Below are 27,886 nucleotides of genomic sequence, written 5' to 3'. Positions count from 1 at the left end.
GAAATCACAAGCTTTTGGAGTGCTGCTCCATCATCAGGTGAAGACTTGAAGGGGCAGTGCTCCAAAAGCTTGTGATTTCAAATAAACCTGCTGGAGTATGAACCTGGTGTTGTGTGACTTCTGACTTTGTCCACCCCAGTCCAACACAGGACCCTCCATATCGACAGAAATCAGAGTTAACGTTCTGGGTCTGGTGACCCTTCCTCAGAACTGATGGTAGCTAGGAAAATGTTGGTTTATATACAGAAGATAGGGTGGAAGGAGGTGGTAAGGAGTATGGATAGGTGGGGATAGAACCCAAAGAGAGAGAAGAGCAGTTGGAAAGACAATTGAGTCAATAACAATCTGGCTGGAAGGGTGATTAGCTGTTAATCGAGACAGTTAGGGGCTGTAGAGTTGCCTATGGAGATTTTCAAGATGAAAAAGTCATAGCCAGTCATTTCCCTCAAAGTCCGTCTCAAATTTTCTACTGTGTCCATCAAATGTAAAAGTGATTTATTATTCTGTAACCTTTAATTTTACTGCAATTTTATTCAAGATTTGCCCTATTTTGAAGAAGAACTTACCAGGATCTGATTTGACATTCTCTTGTTCCTGCCATCTTTGTTTCTAAGCTGCTCTTGTAGACGGGCTTGGGTTGCTTCAACAGACTTTGACAGCTGCTTTACAAAGCAAGAATTAACCTGGAAATAAAATGCAATTTGCATTAATTAACCCCTGTGAATAATTATTTAATTTATTCTGGTTATGTAAGAAAAATTCCAATATCCTTGTACCTTTTCCATCTGACACAGTGCCAAAGCTTCTTTCGCATTTTTCTCAACATGCTGGAGTTTTCTTTTCAAATGCTGCAAAACAATGTTTTGACACTACTATAATGCAAAAAATCATATGAAACCTATCCATTTTTGTGTGTTTGATCCAATTTAGAACAATGTGTTTATTTTTAGGATTGATGAAAGTAAAATACTTGCAATATTTTCAGTTTCACATCTTGTCAGCTTCTGTGTCAACACTTCAATTTGTCTGTTGGTACAATCCACACAAGGCTAGAAAGATAAACTTAGATTAGAATGTGGCCTCACATTCCCAAACAAGCAGACGTAGCAACTGCCTAAAAATTCCATTATCCTTGTATCTTATCCACAATAACTTTGGAAAGTCCAACTCAAATAATCATTACAGTCATGGATTATTCCCCTTCTTCTGAATTTGAGGTAATTCCTCTCCTCAAGAAACTAACTTAACTCCAGTTGGTGTGCCAGGAGAAAAAAAGACAATTATAGCATATTTACGTTATAAATACCATGGAGCACTATTAGTAAGAGCTGATAGGAGTCTTAGTGAGTTGTGCAGATGATAGATTGGGTAATGGAATAAATTAAATCTTATTATACTGCTGAATTAATACTTTGCCTTTTAATAAAATTATGACCATGTACTTTAGCTGAGGGTAGTTGAAGTTCGATGAAATCAAGTAGTAAAGAGGGCAGAATTTATTCAAAAGCAGTAAATAACTATTGCTGCAAAATGGCTACTGCATTTGTCCACATGATAGGGACTGTATTCCAAAAATAGCGAGTTGTGAGAAATATTTGGAGTGGAATGGGGCAGGAAACAGGAGCTGGGAATATCCCCTGGTCCCAAACCTGTGTATCTGGTTGGGAATATTCACTGAACTTTTGGCCTGAATGTTCCCCTAGTTGGCATGGAAACAAGTTCCCTGTCCAAGGATGATGGATAGGTTTTTCAAAAACAAAGTGAGTCAGAACACCGTTCAGATTAATAGAAGCAGATGATTGCAGTATGTGGTAAGTAACAGAGGGGGCACTACAACAGGAAAGCGAACTATCAGCCATTTTTTTGAAAACTAATTATACAACCCAAAGACAATTAGGCTATCACTGCTGCTACACTGCCTTTGGTTACACACATTCTCAAACAGGCAGACTTCTTAGGGATGTATGGAACTCTCCTCCAGCCTTCCATCAGCTGCTGAGCCCCAGAGAGTTAATCTGCCCCTCACCATTTCAGGAATTCAAATGCTGACTGAATAATGCCTGCCAAGTTCCGTTAACCGTTGCCTATGAAGTTCTTAATGAACCTATTGGCTGCCTGACTTAAATTAGCAGACGTTAGAACAGTCGAATGTGTTTTTTTTCAAAAACTATCCTCAAATCCATCTTGAAAATATTCCACCACCATAGGTGAAAGACTACAGGGAGGAAGACAAAGGGAAAATGTTTAGCACGACAAACAAAAAGTGGGTCACGTGAGCTGCAGGGGTGTGTTGGAAGGAGGCAGTTCAGTCCTCTTGCAATATTTCTGAGGCAGAGTTCCTGAAATTGAAGGTTGTGCTACAGCATTGGCCTCAAAGCTGCCACCCAAGGCGCGGTGGGGAAAGACCACCGTGTAACGTCTGCCTGCCAAAGAACAACAGGGGGCCCACTCAATAAGTGGGCTCTGCTGAAGCCTCAGCTAAATATCTGGATGGTAAACATACAGACCTGTACATACGAATGATTAATTCCGATCTCTGTATGTAAAGGTGCGCCTATGAATGACACCACCAATTGTACAGATCATCAAAATATTTTATGAATAAAGTATATTTTTGAAATAAAAAAAATGACCTCAATACCTCAAATGAATGTAAATATAGCATGTTTCAAGTAAAAAAATACCTTTGGTTTGTTTGGATAGAGTCAAACTCCAATGTTTGTTTACTTGCTATGCTACTGCACAGAACCAAACTGTGTTTATGACTATGTATATATGTGAAGAATTCTTTTTATGAATAAAGTATATTTTTGAAATTAAAAACAAAATGGCATGGTATGTTCCATAGTAAGGTGATGTATTATCCTCGCTCGTGTGTATTATCTCCATTCACATCAGTTAATCACCCAGGGATTCAGTAATTACTGGAATCACAAATCACAGCAACACTGACAAAGGAAAGACTTGTATTTATCAGGTACCTCGGTGACTCCAGGATGTCCTGTAGTCCCTAAGGCCCAAAGAAGTATGTTTGAAATGTGGTCACTCTGTAAACCAAGCAGCAGGTTAACAGTAGATCCAGAAACACAAATAACACTTGGCTCAAAGTTTGTAGTTTACAAATGCTCTCACCTTTTGCCTAATACCAAATTCTGTCAAACTCTCATCTACAGTTAGCGATTTACACAGAACATAATAATCGCAGAACTTCCTTTGCACTTGAAAGGTGCTCGACACAGTTGTAATCTTTTTTCTACTCAGAATTGATCACACCCTGTTATTCATCAAGGATCTAACTTTATCTGAAGCCATATTTTTTGGAAGGGGGGTGTGTGCGTTGAAGGTCAACAAAGTTTCGCCTACCTTGGAAATCCATCCTTCCCTGAAGAGAAATTGTAACTTTTGACTTGCAATCTTGAAATTTTCCAGCTTCTCTAAAAACATGTTCTTGTCTGCAGTAAATCCACTAAACCCCGAGGCTGGAATTTGATTCACCTACAAAGATGGCAAAATACACTGAGCTAAATTAATTTTTAATCATCATGTAAAACTTATAGACAGACATAGGCACTCAATCTGACAGATGTTTGCCAGTGTTTATGTCCCTCCTCTTATCGCCCTTCACCTAACCCCATCAACATACACTACTTCTTCCCTCACATTTTTACCCAACTTAAGATCATAAGAAAGAGAAGGGTGAGGCCATTTAGACCATAAAGCCAGCTTAACCATTTAATAAGGTCAATGGCTGATCTGATTGTAGATTTAACAAAACTTTACTGCCTTTCCCCATTACCCTCCGCTCCCATGTAGATCAAATATCTGTCTAACTTGGGCAGCACCGTGGCTCAGTGGTTAACATAGCTTCCTCACAACGCTAGGGACTCGGGTTCAATTAAACCCTCGGGCTAATGTCTGTGTGGAGTTTGCATGTTCTCCCTGTGTCTGCGTGGGTTTCCTCCGGGTGCTCCAGTTTTCTCCTAGAGTCCAAAGATGTGCAGGTGAGATGTATTAGCCTTGGGAAATACAGGGATGGAGGGAGCGAGTCTGGGTGGGATGCTCTTCGGAGTGTCATTGTGGACTCAATGGGAAGAATGGCCTGCATCCACACTGCAGGGACTCAATGGTTCTTTGATTCTAAGAACTCGGTTTTGGATGTACACATTGACCCAGTCTCTGAGATGAAGAACTCAAAATACTGAGAAAATTTGCCCTCATCTCTAAGTTAAATAGGAGTCCTCTTATGTTAATAGCGGCTCATGGGTCCTGTGCACCTTTTAAATTCACACATGCATATTTAACCAGGACATGGGTGTGACTGTGGCCGGGGCAACGCGACCAAGAATGAGGGGGGGGGGGGGGGGGGGGAAGAGGTGCGAGGGCAGCCAGAGAAGAGGGGTTGAGCAAAGTGGTGGGGGGAGGGTACACAAATGATGGGAGGAGTGATGGGGAGGGAAGCTACAGGACTCAATATCGAGTTCAACCATTTTAGGACCTCAGCTCCTTCTCCGATGTCCTTTTCTTTATTAACACTTTAATTATGATCTACTTTTTTTTATATTCTAACAAATCATTTGACCTGCTGTTTATCTTTGGACAATTATATTTTTCCTTAAGTTTGATGCTTTCCCTAGTTTCTTGTAGGAACTTATTGGAGGGATATACATACTCTGATAGTTCTGAAATATCCCCTTACATGTCCATACCTTCATCTCTACTGATTAATCTTTTAGCTTAGCATGACAATCCATTTCACCGAGCTCAGCTTGCATGTCCACCTGGTTGCCCTAACTTAAGTTTACAATATTAGTCTTGGAGCTGGTCTTTTCCGTTCACACAAAGTAAAATTCAGATATATTGTGTTTGCTACAACCTGGGGATGCCTTCTCTTTGAAGCATTTATTTAATCTTGAGAAAGAAGTGGGACTGTGAATAGCGAGGGGAATGAGGAGAGAGAACGGAGAGGGCAGAAAGGGGGAGGGGAATCGCCCCCATGCTGTTTCACCACCTCATCTTAACTCTTCTCTGTCTCCTCCCCCTACACTCCCCACTGAACCAAGTTTCAATATTTTCAGCTTCATCTCTTCACACATTATGTGCTTCTTCCATTTTCCTTCATAAACCAAAACTGCGCCCAGCACTCAGTGTGCTGTACAACGAGAGAGTTGATGCAGCCTTTGCATTGGATGTTATCCAAATGTTACAGAGGTGACTTATCAGGGCAGGAATTGTGCACACCCAGGTTAGCCACATACACAGCTGCCAGCAGACACTGCCTATTTTTATACTGTGCCCCCCCCCTCCCATTCTAAAGTCTGCCACAAGAAGAAACATAGAAAATAGGTGCAGGAGGAGGCCATTCAGCTTCTCGAGCCTGCATCACCATTCAATATGATCATGGCTGATCATGCAATCGGAGTATCCCACTCCTACCCTCTCCCCATACCCCTTAATCCCTTTAGCCGCAAGGATTACGTCCAGCTCTCTCTTGAATAAATCTAATGAACTGGCCTCAACATCTTCCTGTGGTACTGAATTCCACAGGTTCACGATTCTCTGAGTGAAGAAATTCTTCCTCCTCTCAGTCCTGAATGGCTTACTCCTTTTTCTTAGACTGTGGCCTCTAGTTCTGGACTTCCCCAACATCGGGAACATTCTTCCCGCATCTAGTCTGTCCAATTCCATCAGGATTTCATTTATTTCTATGAGATCCCCACCCCCAGCGAGTACAAGCCCAGTCGCTCCAGTCTTTCCTCATATCTCAGTACTGTCATCCCGGGAATTAGTCTGGTGAATATTTGCTGGGTTCCTTCAATAGCAAGAATGTTCTTCCTCAGACTAGGAGACTAAAACTGTATACAGTACTCAAGGTTTGGCCTCACCAAGGCCCTGTATAATATCCTTCCATCAGGAAAATAAATCCCAACGAACTGCAGATGCTGGGAATCAGAAATGGTCGCTTTGAAGAATACCTATGTTCTGACAGCAGGATTGACTCTGAGCTTTCAGTTACCTGCCACTTCAACACACCATCATGTTCCCTGGCCAACACCTATGTCTCAGGCTTGTTACAGTGCTCTAGTGAAGCTCAGTGCAACATTGAGTCATAGAGTTATATGAGCTGCCAGAGGAAGTGGTGGAGGCTGGTACAATTGCAACAATTAAAAGGCATTTGGATGGGTATATGAATAGGAAGGGTTTGGAGGGATATGGGCCGGGTGCTGGCAGGTGGGACTAGATTGGGTTGGGATATCTGGTCAGCTTGGACAGGTTGGACCGAAGGGTCTGTTTCCACATCTGGAATAACAACAGCTAAGTTTCTTGGGGACCTTGCAGGACTGAATATCAAGTTCAATAATTTTAGGACCTCAGCTCCTTGTCCTATGTCCTTATCCAAGCCCCACCCACCTGACCTTGTCATCAAATAGGCTGCTCCCATAAACAACCCACTGTCAGCCACTAACAGTCCCCATTAACAGCTACTGACACTCCCAGGCTGACCTTTACCCATTCTTATATCTGCCCAACTGTTTTTCTCCCGCCTTGAGGTCCGCCTCTACCTGTCGTTAATCGTTAACTCTTCCCCCCCTCACCACCAAACCTTTGCATATGTACCAACCCTTCCCCAGCTACAAACAGTTCTGAAGAAGGGTCACTGGACCTGAAATGTTAACTCTGCTTTCTCTCCACAGAGCTGCTGATTTTGTTCCTGCAATTTCTGATCTGTCCAACATCGACTGTCAAGCCCCAGTGGAATCTGATATGCTTCACTATCATCACCTCTCATTCTTCTGATGGCCAATGGGCAGCACGGTGGTTCAGTGGTTGCACTGTAGCTTCACACCGCCAGGGACCCGGGTTCGATTCCAGCCTTGGGTGACTGTCTGTGTGGCGTTTGCACATTCTCCCCATGTCTGCGTGGGTTTCCTCCGGGTGCTCCGGTTTCCTCCCACAGTCACAAAGATGTGCAGGTTAGGTGAATTGGCCATGCTAAATTGCCCATAGTGCTAGGTGCATTAGTCAGGGGGAAATGCGTCTGGGTGGGTTACTCTTCGGAGGGTTTATGGACTTGTTGGGCTGAAGGGCCTGTTTCTGGGCTTAGGGAATCTAACCTAATCAGGTATAACTCAATAAACCTTTCCTCAAAACTCATCCCCTTCATCCCGGGAACCAGCCATATGAAATGCTGCCTGTGGAAGTATATCCCTTTAGAGACTAAAACTGTACATAGTACGTATGATCCTGCTCCACAGCTATCTAATGAAGGAGCAGCATTCCAAAAGCTAGTATTTCCAAATAAAACTGTTGGACTATAACCCAGTGTTGTGCGATTTTTAACACCGTATTCAGCACACTGTATGGCTGAAGCAAGACTTTATTTCTTTTATACTAATTTCAAATGCTTCTATTCACTTTATGTATTCTTGTGGTAGCAAGGGCAGCGATGTCCTAGTGGGATTATTGCTAGACTGTTAATCCAGAGTCCCAGGGAATGTTCTATCGAGCTGGGTTCAAATCTCACTGTGGAAGATGAATCCAGTAAAAATCGGGACTCAGGATGACTATGAAACTGCTGCCACCTGCTGGAGGTGGGTGGGAGAAACAGTCTGGTTCACATTCTCTTTCGGGAAAGAGATTGCTGACCGACATGTGACTCCAGACGCATAGCAATATGGCTGACTCTTAACTGCCCTCTGGGCAATACATTATGGCCTAGCCAGCATCACTCATCTCATAAATGAGTGAAAAGAAAACCTCAAGGGAAGTTTCTCTCAAATTCCCTGTAGAATTTATTAACAATCTTCTTACACTTATAATTCTAGTTCTGTCCTTCAACCTGTATGTAGGACAACTGCTTTTCCATGTATATTCTTTCAAACCCTTCCCTAACCTTAGGAAACCTAAATTAGACAGACCTCAGCCTTTTCTTTTCTAGAGTCAAGAACTCAAGCCAATTGAAACCATCCCAAGTCTTATTGTAAGTCTTTAGTTTTGGCTCAAATTAAAATAAGAGTCAAATTAAAACTAAACATGTAGAATATTAACACTCAGAACAAAGCAGCCTCCTTAACTGGCACCACATCCACAAACATCTACTCCCTCCACCACAGACGCTTAGCAGCAGCAGTGTGTACTGTCAACAAGATTGACTGCAGAAATTCACCAAAGATTCTCAGACACGAACTTCCAAACCCACGGCCACTTCCATCTAGAAGAACAAGAGTCGCAGGTACATGGGTACACCACCACCTGCTAGTTCACCCCTGAACCACTCACCATTCCTGACTTGGAAATATATCGCTGTTCCTTCACTGTCGGTGGGTTAAAATCCTGGGATTCCCTCCCCAAAGGCATTGTGGGTCAACCCACAGCACATGGCCTGCAACGGTTCAAGAAGGCAGTTCAACCCCCCACCTTCTCAAAGGTGACGAAGGACGGGCAATAAATGCTGGCCCACAAACGATTAAACAAACATGCCCTGGACACAGCACTAGTTTGTGGTTTGTGGTGAATGCATATATTTGTATAGCTTACAGCTTTGCAGGTCTTCAGTGGTAACCAACTAATACAGACCTAGTGAAATGCCACTACTGGACATCAATAATCAAAATGGCAATAAATCCACAGGATCCCTACAGTGTGGAAACAGGCCCAACATGTCCATATCGACCCTCCAATGAGCACCCCCCACCCTTTAAGAAAGGTGGGAGAGAGAAAGCAGGAAAGTATAGACCAGTTAGTCTGACCTCAGTGGTGGGAAAGATGCTGGAGTCTATTATAAAGGATGAAATTACGACACATTTGGATAGTAATAACAGGATAGGTCAGAGTCAGCATGGATTTATGAAGGGGAACTCATGCTTGACTAATCTTCTGGAATTTTTTGAGGACGTAGCTCTGAAGATGGATGAGGGAGATCCAGTAGATGTAGTGTACCTGGACTTTCAGAAAGCTTTTGATAAAGTCCCACATAGGAGGTTAGTGAGCAAAATTAGGCCGCATGGTATTGGGGGCAAAGTACTAACTTGGATTGAAAGTTGGTTGGCTGATAGGAAACAAAGAGAAGTGATAAACGGCTCGATTTCGGAATGGCAGGCAGTGACCAATGGGGTACCGCAGGGATCAGTGCTGGGACTGCAGCTTTTTACAATATATGTTAATGATATAGAAGATGGTATTAGTAATAACATTAGCAAATTTGCTCATAATACTAAGCTGGGTGGCAGGGTGAAATGTGAGGAGGATGTTAGGAGATTACAGGGTGACCTGGACAAGTTAGGTGAGTGGTCAGATGCAGTTTAATGTGGATAAATGTAGGGTTATCCACTTTGGTGGCAAGAACAGGAAGGCAGATTACTACCTAAATGGATTCAATTTAGGTGAAGGGGCAGTACAAAGAGGTCTGGGTATTCTTGTACACCAGTCAATGAAGGTAAGCATGCAGGTACAGCAGGTAGTGAAGAAGGCTAATAGCATGCTGGCCTTCATAACAAGAGGGATTGAGTATAGAAGCAAAGACGTCCATCTGCAGCTGTACAGGGCCCTGGTGAGACCACACCTGGAGTACTGTGAGCAGTTCTGGTCTCCAAATTTGAGGAAAGACATTCTGGCTATTGAGGGAGTGCAGCGTAGGTTCACGAGGTCAGTTCCTGGAATGGCGGGATTACCTTACACTGAAAGACTGGAGCGACTGGGCTTGTATACCCTTGAGTTTAGAAGACTGAGAGGGGATCTGATTGAGACAGATAAGAGTATTAAAGGATTGGACACTCTGGAGGCAGGAAACATGTTTCAGCTGATGGATGAGTGCCGAACCAGAGGACACAGCTTAAAATTCGGGGTAGACCATTTAGAACAGAGATGAGGAGAAACTATTTCACCCAGAGAGTGGTGGCTGTGTGGAATGCTCTGCCCCAGAGGGCAGTAGGGGCCCAGTCTCTGGATTCATTTAAGAAAGAGTTGGATAGAGCTCTCAAGGATAGTGGAATCAAGGGTTATGGAGATAAGGCAGGAACAGGATACTGATTAAGGATGATCAACCATGATCATATTGAATGATGGTGCAGGCTCAAAGGGCAGAATGGCCTACTCCTGCACCTATTATCTATTGTCTTTCCCTATAACCCTACATTTCCCACTGTTAACACATCTAACCTACACATTCCTTGACACTATGGGCAATTTAGCATGGCCAATCCACCTAAACTGCACATCTTTGGATTGTGGGAGCAAACTGGAGCACCTGGAGGAAACCCACCCAGACACAGAGAATGTGCAAACTCCACACAGACAGTTGGAATTGAACCCGGGCCCTTGGCGCGGTGTGGCAGCCGTGCTACCTACTACTTAATTTTTGCTGCAAGACAACCATAGAATCACTTCAGAAAATGGGAAATGCAAAGATTTATTTTTCTATTTAAGATTTTTTACTCTATGTATCATTCACCACAAGGGATCAACTGCTGCATGCCGAGATTGCTAAACATTAATATCACTGAGAGTTTCACTATTTAATTGCTGTACTTTGTACGTACCTGCATTACTTCAGCAATGGATTTCCGAAATGTTGCCACTTGTTCTGCTACAGATATTGATGTAATTTCAGCTTCTTTGAGTGCAATCAACAGCATATTCTCCTCAGCAAGAGTTTCCTTTTCCATCCTGAATAACAGCAGAAGCCATATCAGAACAGATTTATAACTGTAAATTCAAGATGAAACTTGCCTCAGGACTTGAAATTACTGCAACCATCACCATTTAATACCTTTCAGTCCAGGAAGGACAGTCTGGATAAGCTCAGGTTGATTTTATTTGGAACAGAGAAGGTTGCATGGGCACCTGATGGAAGTGTATAAGATTATGAGGGACCTGGACAGGGTGAATAGTATACAGCTACTCCTCTAAATCAAAGGGTCAAGTGAAAGGCAAGAGGTTTAGAGATAATCTAAGGAAACGATTGTCAATCAGAAAGTTGTGGGGATCTAGAATACATAGCTGGGGAGAGTAGTAGAGGCCAGAAACCTCATAACCTTTAAAACATAATTGGATGAGCGCTTGAAGTGTCATGTGCAGGACCATGCCAGTAGTGTCGGTAGCAGTGAATTTTTTGTGTGGTACAAGCTCGTTGAGTTGAGGGCCTTTTCTGTACTGTGTGATTTGATGATTCTACGATCTATCAGCAATGTCCAAAAACAAACTAGAGACTATGATAATTTGGCACAAGATTCAAGGTAATTGTGTTCTGTTCATGCCTGCAAGATTGACTTACTAAAATTTCCTGGATCTGGTTATCGGTTTGCTCGCTGAACTAGTAGATTTGTTCTCAGACATTTCATCACCGCATTGGGTAGCATTATCAGTAAGCTTCCAGTGAAGCACTGCTGTTCTGTCCCACTTGCTAGTTATGTTCCTTGGTCTGTTGTGGTGGGTGACATCACTTCCGGTTCTTTTTCTGAGAGGTTGGTAAATGGAGTCCAAATTGAAATGTTTGTTAATGGTGTTCTGGTTTGAATGCCAGGCCTCTAGGAAATCCCATGCATGTCTCTGTTTATGCCTGTCCCAAGATTGTCCCAGTTGGACTGGTGTCCCTCTTCATCTGTGTGTACCAGTGATAGTTGGTCATGTCTTTTGATGACGAGTTGGAGCTCATGTATCCTGGTGGCTAATTTGTCCAATGTAATATTTGTTGCAGTCCTTGCAGGGTATTTGTATATTATGCTTGTTCTGCTGGCTGTGGGTACGGTGTCATTTAAATTCATCAGTAGTTGTTTTAGTGCAGTAGTAGGTTGATGGGTTACCATTGATACCTGGTGGTCATTTCATGCCAAAAACCTCTGTACACTAATGTGACCTACCATGAATGGACAACTATGTTAGAATAAGCCACCTGCATTGAACACCTGCATTAAGACTCTGGTGCGGCCGCATCTGGAATATTGTGTGCAGTTTTGGTCGCCATACTATAGGAAGGATATGGAGGCACTGGAACGGGTGCAGAGGAAGTTTACCAGGATGTTGCCTGGTATGGTAGGAAAATCCTATGAGGAAAGGCTGAGGCACTTGGGGTTGTTTTCATTGGAGAAAAGAAGGTTTAGGGGTGATTTGATAGAGGTGTACAAGATGATTAGTGGGTTAGATAGGGTTGACAGTGAGAACCTTTTTCCACGTATGGAGTCAGCTATTACAAGGGGGCATAGCTTTAAATTAAGGGGGGGTAGATATAGGACTGATGTTAGGGGTAGGTTCTTCACTCAGCGAGTCGTAAGTTCATGGAATGCCCTGCCAGTAGCAGTAGTGGACTCTCCCTCTTTATGGGTATTTAAGCGGGCATTGGATAGGTATATGGAGGATAGTGGGTTAGTGTAGGTTAGGTGGGCTTTGATCGGCGCAACATCGAGGGCCGAAGGGCCTGTACTGCGCTGTATTCTTCTATGTTCTATGTTCTAACAGCAGACCAGAACAAAGAAAGGACTGGCCCAACAAGAAAAACTAACTAAGCTCACACACAGCAATGACACAGACAAATCTGGATAAAGAACCTGTTGGACTGACCACTCACAGATACAGAAAGGCCATTCTAGTACGATGGACTACAACCACAGGGACATAGACAAAAAGGACTTTCTAGCCGCACCGGAATCCACACTCAAAGACAACAGACTTGCAGAAGAAACCCAGCAGACCAGATGGTAGCACCAACACTAAGCAGCAAGAAAGAAGGGAATACCCTCAACACACTTGAGAAGAAAGCCCTGGAAGGACTCAGAAAAGACAGAAATATTGTAATCCTACCGGCAGACAAAGGGCGCATGACCATCATCCTGAACGGAACACAGTACATTGAAAAAACGATACTGACACCTACCAACAGGTGGCGATGGACCCGACTCCGTGCTAACAAACCACATTACAGCATTCCTGAGGAAACTACACAAGGCAGATGAAATTAACAAGGTGAAAGGGAGGACTGCAGATTAGAATCGAGAGTGTGGTGCTGGAAAAGCACGGCAGGTCAGGCAGAATCTGAGGAGCAGAAGAGTTGACATTTCGGGCAAAAGTCCTTCATCAGGAATTAACAAGACACATCCCATTTCTACGGATTACCAAAGGTACACGAACAAGGGACACCCCACCCCCCTCACTTCCGGATCTGTAGCCTGACTTCCCAGCACTCCAACAGACAGGCTAGCAAAGAAACTGCAACGTAAACCAGAACGCCTAGTAGAAGACTCAACCCACTCCAATCATTCTGCCCAGGAATTCCTTAACATTATCAAAGACACCAAGGTAGAGGATGAGGAGGTCATGGTTTCCTTCGACTTGATGGCCTTACTCACATCAATAAATATTACCCTTGCGAAGGAAATACTGGCCTCACTGCTAGACAAACCAAGGATACCTGATACCTGATAGTGCCAACTCTATCAGCAAGGACAGCATCCTCAAATGACCCTGGACCTATGCCTCACAATCCACTTCAGCTTCAACGACAAGATATACAAATCAAGGGATGCCTATGGGATCACCAATATCAGGACTTATAGCAGAAGCAGTTATGCAGAGGTTAGAATGAACAGCCCTTCCCATGATCCAGATAAAAACAATAACTGCAGATGCTGGAAAGCAAATACTGGATTAGTGGTGCTGGAAGAGCATAGCAGTTCAGGCAGCATCCAACGAGCAGCGAAATTGACGTTTCGGGCAAAAGCCCTTCATCAGGAAGGGCTTTTGCCCGAAACGTCGATTTCGCTGCTCGTTGGATGCTGCCTGAACTGCTGTGCTCTTCCAACACCACTAATCCAGTACTTCCCATGATCCAGCCTAAGCTTTGTGGATGACACCTTTATCATCATCAAACATGACAAACTAGAAGAAACCCACAAACACATAAACAACATCCTCACCGGTATAAAATTCACCAAAGAGGAAAAGAACAATAACCGACCCCCCTTCTTGGATATCATGGAAAAATAAAAAGCCAATGTAGACCACTGTTTACAGGAAAGCGACACAGACAGACCAGATACTCAACTACAGAAGCAACCATCCCAACACCCACAAATGGAACTGCATCTGGACACTATTCAAACATGCCACAACACACTGCAGCGCCCCACAACTATGAGAAGCTGAGGAGAAGCAACTACACAACTTATTCAGGAACAACAGTTACCTGATAAGTACAGTCTGTTGAATCCTGCACAACACATCTAAACAGGAAGACAGTACACACCTGGAGATTCGAGGCACCCTACTATACATCAAAAGCATTTCAGAGTTGACCGCCAGATACTCCGGTCCCTAGGCATCATGGTAACCCACCAATCCACTACTGCACTAAAACAACTGCTGATGAATTTAAGGACCCTGTACCCACAGCCTGCACAACGAACGTAACATACAAAATACCCTGCAAGGACTGCAACAAACATTACATTGGACAAATGGGCAGGAAGCTAGCCACCAGGATACATGAGCACCAACTAGCTACCAAAAGACAAGACCAACTATCACTGGTATCTACACACACAGACGAAGAGGGACACCATCTATCTTGGGACAAGCCAAACAAACACAGGCATGGGAATTCCTATAGGCCTGGCATTCAAACCGGAACTCCATTAACAAAGATATAGATCTGGACCCCATTTACCAACGTCTGAGAAACAGAACCAGAAATGATATCACTCATCACAACAAATCAAAAATAATATCACTCATCACAAACCAAGACACATAAACAACAAACCAGGACAGAACACCAACGCTTCATTGGAGGCTCACTGATGATGTTACCCAGCATGATGATGAAACGTCTGAGAACAAACCCACCAGCTCAGCCAGCAAACTTACAACCCAAGCTACAGATCTTCTCCAAGATCTTTCCTGGATCTTTCGGGTTGGAGAGGTCCATCTTGTCACATTATTGATATTGTATCAGGGTAGCAAGCTCTATTATGCTCTGCAGTTTGAGATATTCACAAATGAATGGAAATTCCAAATTTCCTGGAACCTTTCAGCAGTTAAGGCACAGAAGTGTGGTTTCTTCCCTCTGCACCCCCCTACCTCCCCTGTCCACCAATTCCCTTCCCCTCCCTTGCCCCAACTCCCTCCCCCCACTCCCCTCCACCAACCCTCTTCACCCCCTCAAGCAAGGAAACATGTAACTGCTTAACCCATATGTTATGCAAAACTTCCTAAATTATGACAGGAAACTTCTCAAGTAACTTATTAGTGTAGCCTTTCTATTATACCAAAGGGCAACAAATATAAAAGTTTCCTGCATTTACATCAGTTTGGGTTTTGAAAAGAATATGGCAATCAAATTTCCCCCAAAAAACAGGATGGGATTTAAACTCATGTTTTCTGCAACAGAATTCCTTTTGGGATTACTTGGCTGAACTGCTGCTAAACTACAGTATCCTGATTTGGGATTGATAAACTGAGCTTTGCATAAAACAAATTACTCTCAATATTCAATCACAATAAACGAAGACATGCGGGCTATCTCGCAACGACTACCAGATGGCTCTGCAGAACTTGAAATCCTGAAACGTGCAGCTGCAGTTGAACGAAGTGTTATCAGTTTAATGGTACTTGGCCAAGTTCCATGTGACAGCAGCAGCAAACTCATCATTCGACTTCAAGTAGCTAATCACAAAGAGGGACTGGAAACAATCAAGAAGGATTTGAAATGAATTGGACCTCAGAAAGAATGAGGCATCCAAATGCAACACCTAAAATAGTTACATGTGGAATAACTGATGAAACAAGGGCCTACTCCTATTCCTATTTTCAATGCTTCTGATGACACTCAGCAAATTTATAAACCAGTAAGTGAAAGGCTTTCCACTGGAGAGGTTTACAGCAGTGATTGTAATGAGGTCAGTCAACTGGACATCATAGATTATGAGTCCCTTGATTGGGATTGTTAACCCAGTCCAGTCAGGGAACTCTGACTGATATTAAAGTGATGGTTTGGAGGTGTTGTGTGATTTTTAACCTTGGGAAAAAGTGAGGACTGCAAATGCTGGAGATCAAAGTCAAAATGCATTGCTGGAAAAGCACAGCCGGTCAGGCAGCATCTGAGGAGCAGGAGAATCGACATTTCGGGCATAAGCTCTTCATCAGAGATACTGACACATTGATGCCTGACTCTGTATAAGGCAGTGTTACAATCAAGGACTATTCATGTGTAAATACAGTGTGACTTAATGACTGGACACCGGCCTCCATAGAGTTATTTCATTTACGACCTCAAGTTATCTGAAAGGTCTTCATTGGCAGTTAGTTGCATTTGTAGCACTGTTTGTCACACTAACGTAGCAAAGCTTCAGAGCCTAGTCTGGGCTTAACAAAGACTAACAAACAACAAAGAGATGGATTTCCAATTAAATAGCTTTGGTGTTGGGCAAGGGAAACATGTCAGCCAGGACACAGGACTACAAAACACACCACAGCATTGTGTTTACATCCATCTCATACCCTTTCTTAGTAATTGCTAGGATGACAATATTTATATTTCAGAATTGTCTGGAAGAAACCGGAACAACTTGAACTATTTGAACATTTTCAGCATTGAGAAAGGTTTTCACCACATGATTTGTTGGAAATAAAGCCAATATTTTCGTGGACTGTAATTGACCTGCCAAGAAACAGTCAAGCAAAGCTTTCAAGAAAATTAGATATTGGGTCTATTGGCTTCATTCCCTGGCTTTGAAAGGACTAGGGGATCTTTACTAAGGGATGGCAAACAGCCCTTTCTGGACTTAGAATTTTGATTTACACACTCAGAAGTCGATGTAAAGAAGACAGTCTAGAAGCTAGAACTACGGGTGCATAGCCTTAAAATAATGGGGAGCAGATTTGGGACTGAGTTGAGGAGGAACTTCATCACCCAAAAGGGTTGTGAATCTGTGGAATTCCCTGCCCAGGGAAGCAGTTCAGGTTATCTCATTAAATGTTTTTAAGGCAAAGATCGATAGATTTTTGAACAGTAAAGGAATTAAGGTTAATGGTGAAAGGGTGGGTAAGTGGGCCTGAGTCCATGAAAAGACCAGCCATGATCTTATTGAATGGCAGAGCAGGCTTGAAGGGCCAGATGGCCCACTCCTGCTCCTACTTCTTACGTTGTTAAGTTGCCAGCCTCTGTCTTGAATATCATTAGATGCTCCTGGCCAGCTGAAAAAGTTTCAAAATAACAGTATAATTCCAAATTACCAGGTAAACGCAGAAGGGATACTTTGTGACCAGTCCCCAGTTACTTGAATCCAGGTTGATTGCAGTCAGAAGTACACCTTTATCATCAATCTACCGCATGAAATTCAGCTTCATTGACTGGCAATTCAGTGGATGTAAAAAGAGATCACAATTTACCTTTCATTCCCAAGCTCTGTGCTTGGGGCTTTTCGTTCACTTTTGCCTTTTTTGAAACTACAACCTGTGCAGAAACTTGGTATTTTATGTTGAGCTTGAGTGTCCGTGTGTGGAATTAAGAGGATATAGATTTGATTCCAGTTCACAGCCTCAGTATTAACATGAGTTTGTCACTAGCTTTAAGAAGAGGTTTTGATCAGTGGTACTAAAGAGAAACAAGTGCTCATTTTGGTCAGTGAATCAACATAATTCAATAGTTCAAAAAGTGAGCTCAAGAGCATCTTCTCAAGGGTAATTAGGGATAGAAAACAAATGCTAGCCTAGCCAATGACACTATGAATAAATTTTAGAAATCGGCTTAGCAATTAACTTAATTGCTTCCATAACTTTAAAATGGTTTTCACTGAATTTGAATAAAATTGATGCAGACGTAACAGTACACCATTAGCACTGCTTGCCATTAAGATATTAAAAGTAGCTACAGTTGCGGAGGGCTGCTCCCTTGTTACAGAGAGGACAAATTGGTGGTGGTCTAACCTGAGGGTCACTTAGCCTCAAGTGAAGGGAGAGGATAAGAAGGGGAATTCTTCATGGTAGATTCAGCCGTACAGGAACTGAACCCACACATCACTTGCATCATCCTGCATTTAGGCAACTGTTCAGCCAACTGACCCCAATGACTCCACATTGAAATATATTTTCAGGCTTCAATTAAAATAACAAGCAATGTAATTTCATATGAATGCCTATGTTACAAGAACAAAAATGAGAAGGCATAGAGTTAAGGTAATTTGGAAAAGAAACAGGGGTGATGTGAAAAATGTGATTTTCATTCCATGAGTAATTAGAGAATGGAATGCACTGCCTGGAAGTTAGGTGGAGGCAGGTTTAATTGAGGCATTCAAGAGGGCATTGGACACTTATTTAGACAAAAATCATGTGTTAGGGTATGCGGAAAAGGCAGGAGATTGGCACCAGTTAACGATGCTCATCTGAAGAGCCAGTGTAGACCCGATGGGCTGAATGGTCTCTCTTTACACTGTAAAACTTGGTGACATGTATGAAAAGGCGGTCCAAACATAGTAGTTAGTTACCCTGTCCAGTCCAACTCCTTTTGGAACTTGTCAAAACTCTCATGAGAAGTCCCATTTTTATTGGTTGATTGAGTAGGTGCATCAGTTTCACGATCTTCACTTGTCCAATTTGATGCCTTTGCTTTACCTTCAGACTCTCTGTTCGCTGTGTGCCCTGAAAACTGAACAATCCCCATTAACAATTTGTAAGAGCAAATATCGAAAAAGTACAATGAACAGTTAAATCACCAAACCAATCTTGAATATATTCTTTATCTAAATTGGTATAAACACAGACAAACGATATGTAAGCTGCCTCCATGCTAACTGCATTTCTGGCTCAACCCTCCCATCATATGACATGCCCAGCAACAGATTCTTCCCTATTCACAGACTCAAGTGGAAGGAGCCACTCAGTAATTCAGAATATTGGGATCAATAAGATCACATAATCCAAAACCAGTGCTGCCAATGAAAACAATTTATTTCATTTTTCGAGCTTTCCAAACCTTCCATTGCGCTGCTGATTGGATAGCTAGACCAGTTCACTTGCACATTAATATCACATTCCTCCGTAAAGTTAGCAGCACTGGATTACTGCTCAGTTGGTTTCTTTCCCACTGACCTTGATCAAGCACCTCTGTGCTGGTCCTTTATATCAAAAAGGATTAAGCAACTTTTAAATGCAAGAGAAGTTTAAATAGAGAAGGAGTGATGTGCCCTTTCCAAAGAACATTTAGGTAGTTTTGCACAATTTCTAGATGAAAATTATAGCATGCTTTGCATTGCAGGTTCAGATTCAACAACTGCAGTTTACAAAACAATCAAAGAATCCCTACAGTGTAGAAGTAGGCCATTCAGCCAATCAAGTATTAACCAACCCTCCAAAGAGCTCCCACACAGACCCACCCCATCCCTGTAACCCTGCATTTCCCTTGACTAATCCACCTCGCCTGCGCATAGCTGGACATGATGGACAATTTAGCATGGCCAATCCACCTAACCTGCACATTTTTCGACTTTGGGGGGAAACCGGAACAAATCCGCACAGATCGTTGCCTGAGTGTAGAATTGAACCCGGGTCCCACTGAGCCACCGTGCTGCCAATAAAACATCCGAAGGTGCTGAACAGGAGCTTCACAAAATAAAACATGGCACTGAGCCACATGAGTAGTTAAGGCAGATGACAGTTTAACCACACTCTGAGCTCATCCGAATTACCTTTAATTATTGGTAATTCATTAGTAATGAATTTATTAGTAATAGTCTTATATTTATGGCCCCTAATTCTTCTGTCTATTATAAGTGGAAACATATTCCTTATATTAGCCCTATAAAACTCTTTTTTAATCTACCAGGTCATTCCTTAGCCTTCTCCATTGCAGAAAAAACAGCGCCCCAGCCTCTTTAATTTCTCCCCAGGTAGCTTCCCTGTGGAATCATCAGTCATTTCATTGCATATAAAAAATGAGAGCTGTCTTGTAATATACTTATTCTAAACTCCCTAAGGGGCTATTTTAATACTAAGCATACAATAAATGTATCAAGCACTGTTCTTCCGAATTTGCAATCAATGGATCAATTCTGCAAAGCGAATATTCAACTATTTAACCTAGTAGATATGGGGGTTAGGTAGCTGGATAGCTGGCCTGCAATGCAGAGTTATGCCAACAGCATGTTCAATACGTACATGGCTGAAGGACTGTCCTTCTCAATCTCTCCCCTTGCCTGAGGTGTGGTGACCCTCAGGTTAAACCACCAGTTGGTTCTTTCTATGATGTCTTTACTTCAGCAACTGGAAACATGAACTGGGATGCAAATTTTAAAATGCTTGGCACTGTAATACTTTCAGATGGAGCAGTGAAATTCAAAAAAAAATCATTTCTGGACTGACTCCTTGGGAATTGTGAAGGAAACTGAAATTACCTTGAACAATTATCTGGTGTTTCAAACCCTCACTAAAGCCCCAAGTTTGGAGTCACAATATTGGATTTCAGATGATTCCGACTCACTTAAATGTCACAGTTATCCAAGAAACGTTTGAGGATTGTAAAACCTACTCTGACTCCTGGGCAACCAAAAAAAAATCCCGACTTGTCACCACAACAAAATCAGCTCAGACCCAACAAACTTCTCTCCCTTCCCTCGAGCCTCAAATCCACCTTAACCTTTCATCACATCACACAGCAGCCTACCCCTACATGTCTCTTATATACTGATAGCTCCTGAGGTCAAAGTGACTGTGGGACATTTGAATTACACAGTATGGCACACTTACAGCTGAAGAAGGAGATGCAGATTCCACACTCTTCCACTCTGCTCCTGGTTGCATGCGTTCCTGCATTTGTTGGTTCACAGAAGAAGGTTCCTGTTCAGGAAATGTAAAGATATGACGAATCAAAATGCAAATGTGTGCATTTTTTGACTGATCAGGGCGAGTTTCTGACCCTGATCAGAAAGTACCTCTGTCTCTTTCTCCAGTCGCAGCTGTGTTCTCACTGTTTAGAACATAGAACATAGAAAAATACAGCGCAGTACAGGCCCTTCGGCCCTCGATGTTGCGCCGACCGAAGCCTACCTAACCTACACTAGCCCAATAACCTCCATATGCTTGTCCAATGCCCGCTTAAATGACCATAAAGAGGGAGAGTCCACCACTGCTACTGGCAGGGCATTCCATGAACTCACAACCCGCTGATTAAAACATCTACCCCTAACATCTGTCCTATACCTACCACCCCTTAATTTAAAGCTGTGTCCCCTAGTAACAGCTGACTCCATACGCGGAAAAAGGTTCTCACTGTCAACCCTATCTAAACCCCTAATCATCTTGTACACCTCTATCAAATCTCCCCTAAACCTTCTTTTCTCCAATGAGAAAAGTCCGAAGTGCCTCAGCCTTTCCTCATACGATCTTCCTACCATACCAGGCAACATCCTGGTAAACCTCCTCTGCACTCGTTCCAATGCCTCCACATCCTTCCTATGTATGGCGACCAAAACTGCACACAATACTCCAGATGAGGCTGCACCAGAGTCTTATACAACTGCAACATGACCTCAGGACTCCGGAACTCAATTCCTCTACCAATAAAGCCCAGTACACCATATGCCTTCTTCACAGCACTATTTACCTGGGTGGCAACTTTCAAAGATCTGTGTACATGGACACCAAGATCCCTCTGCTCATCCACACTACCAAGTAGTCTACCATTAGCCCAGTAATCCATCTTCTTGTTACTCCTACCAAAGTGAATGACTTCACACTTAGCTACATTGAATTCCATTTGCCACCTTACTGCCCAGTTCTGCAACTTATCTATATCCCGCTGTAACCTGCCACATCCTTCTTCGCTGTCCACAACTCCACCGACTTTCGTGTCATCCGCAAACTTGCTCACCCAGCCTTCAAGCCCCTCCTCCAGGTCATTTATAAAAATGACAAACAGCAATGGTCCCAAAACAGATCCTTGTGGAACACTGCTAGTAACTGTGCTCCAAGATGAATCTATACCATCAACTACTACCCTCTGTCTCCTTCCAGCCAGCCAATTCCTAATCCAAACCTCTAATGCACCCTCAATGCCATACCTCCGTAGTTTTTGCATTAGCCTGCCATGGGGTACCTTATGTTTAAAGTTTCCCTCATCTTAATATGAGCTTCCACAGAAGTTACTCATTTGACAAAAGGTTGTACTATAGTACACAGAACTTTTCATCTCAAAATACCCCACTAAAACAAGCTGCGAACGTTAGTATTCAAGAAAAGACAAGGATGCTCACAATTAGTACCATTACTCTGGTCCCATTACCAGCAGTGTTTCTGCTCTCCACAACTAGATCTGTGCACACAGGCCACTATAAATAGGTCTTGGAAAAATGAAGTTCTCCCATATATATATGTTTTAAGTTGCTTTTTTTAAAATTCAATAGAAAAAAAACTGGTTCAATCCAACTGATGCTTTTGTTAAAATAATTTTACACCCTAATATACAGTTAAGTGATTAGAAGCTCCATGTTCAAGAGAATACTACAATTTTGATTTGATGCATCCACCTCTTGTTTGTCATTTTGGCCAAAGGTTGGAGTGTGATGGGGCTTAGCTTTTCCCCTCACAGTTCTGTTTGCTTTTGTTGAATCAGTTGAGTGCTTTCTTTTCTGCACGCGAGATAACTGGAAGAAACAACACATTGAGAATAATAATCAGAAAATTTTAGTCTCTGTACAATAGGTTTGCTGAGAATCTACTGTTTTACAGGTGTTAGCTATTCTACACTCGCCTCTGGCTAAATAATTGTTTAAATCTAAATTTCTTGACCTTACAAATCCCTCAATGGTCTGGTCCCTCTTATCTCAGTGATCTATTCCAGCCCCTCAGGATATCTGCTTCACTAATTCCTCTCTCTTCAACATGCCCAACTTTAATTGCCCTTCCAATGGCAACCATGCTTTCATCCACCCTTAACTCTCTGAACATGGTAAATGGTCAAATTTATAAATCTGGAAATAAATGTAATACTGTTCACGAAATGACTGCGGGGAGAAACATCATCTGATTAACTGATGTCCTATAGGGAAGGAAACTACTGTCCTTACTTGGTCTGACTTACGTGTGACCCCAGACCCACATTAATTGGTCTGGAGTCACAGACTTTAAACTGCCCTTTGAAATATCTTCAAGAGCAATTAGGGACAAACAACAAGTACAGGCCTTGCCAGGGATGTTCACATCTAATGAAAGAATAATGTATAAAATTATCTCAAACTCTCTGTACATGCTGTTCCTCTTTTACCATCTCCCATCCAAAGCCATGTTTGGAGGCAGCATTCTGAATTACAGACCAAGACCCAGTGCCCTCCCAAATGGTCAAAGTTTCGGATGTGTCAATACAATTTGCTACTTCTGCCCCAATACATAATCCAGATCCTATCCAGCCCAGTACTTTATTAAAGGCTTTTTTAAAAAAGTCAATGCAAACAACATAATTTTCCCAAATCTAACAAGTGAGTGAAATGATAACACCACATAGCACAGAAGGAGGTTATTTGACTCAATGTGTTTGTATTTAGACTTTGATAGAGACAGCCAATTAACCCCTTGCCCCTCTTCCTCTATTTCCTCAAAGTTGAAGTATTTATCCAGGTCTTTTTTTTCTGCACTTTCCTTTTAGGCAGTTATTTCCAGATCACGACAACTTGCCAGATTAGGAAAATTTGTTTCCTCTTGTCATCTCTTGTTGCTGTGCTAATAGCAGCCTGGTTTTGATTATTTTTACAAACCAATAATAACCATTTATACCTACTTCCACAACAAAAGGTAATAACTTGGGCTTTTGAATATGAACATGTACAGGTGCAGATTTATTAAGTTGGGCATAGTTGGGAGGTGAAGATGATCTTGACTTCATTCTAAGGAGGGAAAAAGAAAGTTAGGAATTAACTTTTTCACTTTTTAAGGAAAAGCTTTTGTTTTAATAATTTCAAAAAAGCCACATTGCAGATACATGGAATAGTACAACACAGAGAAAGTACTGGTTCAGCTTGCCCGACTCCCAAAATCTTCCTCTTTCTCCCTAAATTTTTTTCTCCTTCAGGTGCTTTCCAAGTCCCTATTCAAAGCTGTCACTGAATCATCATCAGGGTCCGATGAGCTCAGTTGGTTAGATTGTGAGTGTGGTGCAAAGGAATGTTAATGTCACAGGTTCAGTTCCTATTCTGACTTTGGCCTGAACTCTTCTCTTGCCCCAAGACTGGGAGACAACAGCAAAGTAACTATCTACAGCTGCCAAAGATAGCAGCCCAGGTTGAAGCTTAATCAGCAAATCACAAACCAAGGACCTTATCTTATGCAGTGAACACAAAAGTGGGTGATAGCACGGTGGCTCAGTGGTTAGCACTGTTGCCTCACAGCACCAGGGACCTGGGTTCACTTCCAGCCTCAGGCGACTGTGTGGAGTTTGCACATTCTCCTCATGTCTGTGTGGGTTTCCACTGGGTGCTCTGATTTCCTCCCACAGTCCAAAGATGTGCAGGTTAGTCAAATTGGCAAAGCTAGATTGCCCAACGTGTTCAAAGATGTGTAAGTTAGGTGTATTAGTCAGGGAGATGCAGACTAATAGGGTAAGCGAATAAGTCTGGATGGGATACTCTTCAAAGAATCGGTGTGAACTTGTTGGACTGAAGGGTCTGTTTCCACACTGTAGGAATTCTATTAAAATATTCAATCAGCTGATACATTCCAAACTTTAACTACTCTCTACATGAAAGTTCTCTTCCTTTTGCCATCTCTGATATTTTGCCAGCCATCTTACAGCCATTCATGTTCAATTACTTTTTAAGTGTACAATAAAAAAATTGTCAAGTGTAGGAGGAATTTGTAATAAAGAATTACTTTAGTCACCATGGGCTCTTGAAAAATGTACATGCAACCATATATAACATTATAATCTTCACCATCAATTGTGTTACTCATAAATAACATTTTCCATCATTCAGTTCACCAACACCTTCTCAAGGGCAACTAGAGACAGGCAATAAAAAATATGGGCCAGCCAGTGATGTCCATGCATCATGACTGAGTAGAAATAAAAAGTTAAGATAAATTACAAGTATCCCCACAGATATGCCGGTGGATTCTGGAAAATAGGTGAGAAACTGGTGTCGTTTTTTTCTTATTTTTAAACCAGGGCTCCATTCGATTCTCATTCGAGAAAGATACTTCTTTTTTCCCTGAGAGACAGCCCCCAAAATTCTTCATATTTCTCTCCCTTCCTTCTGAATCGTCACATTCCAATAACCCACCTGTCACCTTGAAGCTGATCAAGGTTCCAAATCCAGTTCCAAATCCATGGTTTCTGTGACCTGTACAGTGAGGGGTGGGTTAGCTCAGCTGAACGCAGAGCTGGTTTGTGAAGCCAAGAGTGTGAGCTCAACCTCTGCACCAGCTGAGGTTACCATGAAGGACTCTCTTTCTCAACCTCTCTCCCCTTTCCCCGAGGTGCGGTGACCCTCAGGTTAAACCACCACCAGTCATCTCTCTCTCTCATTGTGAAAAATCGCACAACATCAGGTCTGACAGGTTTAATTGGAAGCACTCGCTTCCAGAACACTGCTCCTCAACAACCACCCGATGAAGGGGCAACACTCCAAAAGCTAGTGCTTCCAAAAAACCTGTTGGACGACAACCTGGTGTTGTGTGATGTTTAACTCTGTCCAACCCACTCCAAAACTGACTCCTCCACAGCATCTCTCTCTTCAGAGAGAGCAAGCAGTCCCATGGTCTGGTGAGTTTACCTGGAGATCATTAGATTTTAGATTAGATTCCCTACAGTATGGAAACAGGCCCTTCGGCCCAACAAGTCCACACTGACCCTCTGAAAAAGCAAACCACCCAGACCAACACACCTAACACTATGGGCAATCCTACACATTTTTGGATCGTGGGAGGAAACCAGAGCAACAGGAGGAAACCCACGCAGACACAGGGAGAACGTGCAAACTCCACACACAGTCGCCTGAGGCTAGAATTGAACCCGGGTCCCTGGTGCTGTGAAGCAGCAGTGCCAACCACTGACCTACTGACCCACCATACCACCCCAAAGGATGGCATGTAGGACTCTCCTTCTTCAACCTCTCTCCTCTTTCCCTGGGGGTGTGGTGACCCTCTGGCTAAACCACCACCAACATCTCCCTCTCATGAGAGAACAAACAGGTGAGACTCTGGTGACTTACCTTTACGCTCCGATCATGAAAAGGGAGTAAGCAGTGACCTCCCCCAGTCGGAAAGTGTAACCTTTCACCAGCAACACTGTGTTTCCCGTCACTAAGCCAAGTTGATAATCTGTGCTGAGCCAGACTTTGCGCAGGTTCAGTTTTACTGTCAGGCCTGGCAGACTGCACTTTATCAAACACCAGTTACATCGGACGCACCTCTCTGCAGGCTCTAGATAAATGCAGCCATGGTTTGGGAAGAGGGTCCCCCCAGTTCTTGCCCCCCCGAGCTAGCTCCGGTCACATTCAGCTTCTGACACCCCCAGCCCCCGGGGCACGATCACCCTCCGGATCCCGGGCCAAGCCGCGTCTCTAGCAGCTGTTGCCGGGCACCGAGGGCTCGCCGCTGATTGGCTCCTTTGACATTTTGGGACCTTGTTTTCCGCCAGTGGCGGGAGCACCCAATGCAGATCCCAACCGGAATAAGAACCCCCCACCCCCGGGGAGGGAATCCAGTCCAGGAATAGGAGCAGCGGGAGGCAGATCCGGTTGCAATCCGGACCCGGAGCATTATGACAGGAGTAGGAGAGGACTCAATCTGGAATGGGAACGGATCAGGAACAGTGGGAGGGAATCCGGTCCAGGATTAGGAACACTGGGGGCAGATCCCAAATCCAGAGCAGGAGCGGTGGAGCGAATCCGGTCCCAAATCCGAACCAGGAACAGGTGGAATGGGAGCAGACCAGGAGCAGTGGAACAGGAGGAGGAACGGACTCTGATCCGAATTAGGAGCTTTCCAGGAGTGGGAATCCAGACTAGGAATGGGAGCAGTGGGGTCAGATCCAAAACATCTACTGCTAGAAAAACGCAGCATGTCTCTGGAGAGAAATCACAGTTAATGTTTCAGATCCAGTGACCCCTCCTCAGAACTGATGGTAGTTAGGATAAAGTTTTTTTTATGCAGAAGATAGGGTGGAGGGAAGGGGTAATGTGTAAATCTTCGGTGGAGATAGACCCCAGAAAGAGAGAGAGAGAGAGGAGCAGTTGGACAAAATGATGGATCTACTTATTTCAAGGACCACGATTTCCCCTCAAATGTGATCAACAATGCCCCCCAGCGCTTCTCTGTCTTTGAGCCCACTCCTCCAACTGCAACACAGACAGAACCCCTCTGGTCCTCACCTTCCACCCCAATAATCTCCGGATACAGCGCATAATCCTACCTCCATTTCTGCTGCCCTCCACCAGATCCCCTCCACCAGAGACATACTCCCCCTGATTCCTATCTGCGTTCCGCAGAGACCATTACCTCCGTGACTCCCTTCTTAGGTCCATACCCCCCACCAACTCATCCTCCACAACTGGCACCTTCCCTTGCCACTGCAAGAGATATAAAACCTGCTCCTACACCTCCCCCCTCACCTCTGTCCAAGGCCCCAAAGGATCTTTCCACATCTGGCAGAAACTTTCCTGCCCATCCTTCTACGTCATCTACTGTGCCTTTCGCTCTTGATGTGGTCTCCCCTACATCAGGGAAATAGGATGCCAACTCATGGATCATTTCAGGGAACATCTCTGGGACACACGTTCCAAGCAATCCAACTGACCAGTGGCCAAACACTTCAATGCTCCCTCCCATTCCACCAAGGACATGCAAGTCAAATCCAAGCCACCTGACGACTGGAGAAAGAACACCCCATCTTTTGCCTTGGGACCCTTCAACCACA

General features: G+C 43.3%; 1 protein-coding gene across 2 annotated transcripts in view; it reads right to left on the bottom strand.

The window, feature by feature from the left end:
• LOC140479487 (outer dense fiber protein 2-like) overlaps nt 1-26,467 on the bottom strand; it is an 85,239-nt gene extending 58,772 nt beyond the window's left edge. For both annotated transcript variants that reach the window (XM_072573319.1, XM_072573320.1), the window contains exons 1-10: nt 26,181-26,467; nt 23,753-23,858; nt 22,506-22,622; nt 20,728-20,817; nt 18,471-18,631; nt 10,536-10,662; nt 3,364-3,495; nt 975-1,049; nt 777-848; nt 567-683 (exon numbers count right to left, since the gene is read on the bottom strand). In XM_072573319.1, coding sequence (XP_072429420.1) covers nt 567-683; nt 777-848; nt 975-1,049; nt 3,364-3,495; nt 10,536-10,662; nt 18,471-18,631; nt 20,728-20,817; nt 22,506-22,622; nt 23,753-23,857 — 996 coding nt within the window. In that variant the 5' untranslated portion in view covers nt 23,858; nt 26,181-26,467. The remainder of the gene's footprint in view (nt 1-566; nt 684-776; nt 849-974; nt 1,050-3,363; nt 3,496-10,535; nt 10,663-18,470; nt 18,632-20,727; nt 20,818-22,505; nt 22,623-23,752; nt 23,859-26,180) is intronic.
• Nucleotides 26,468-27,886: the final 1,419 nt, after the last annotated feature.

This window comes from Chiloscyllium punctatum, chromosome 7, assembly GCF_047496795.1.
Source record: "Chiloscyllium punctatum isolate Juve2018m chromosome 7, sChiPun1.3, whole genome shotgun sequence".
NCBI classification, from domain to species: domain Eukaryota; kingdom Metazoa; phylum Chordata; class Chondrichthyes; order Orectolobiformes; family Hemiscylliidae; genus Chiloscyllium; species Chiloscyllium punctatum.
This window is presented reverse-complemented; position numbering and strand designations above follow the sequence as displayed.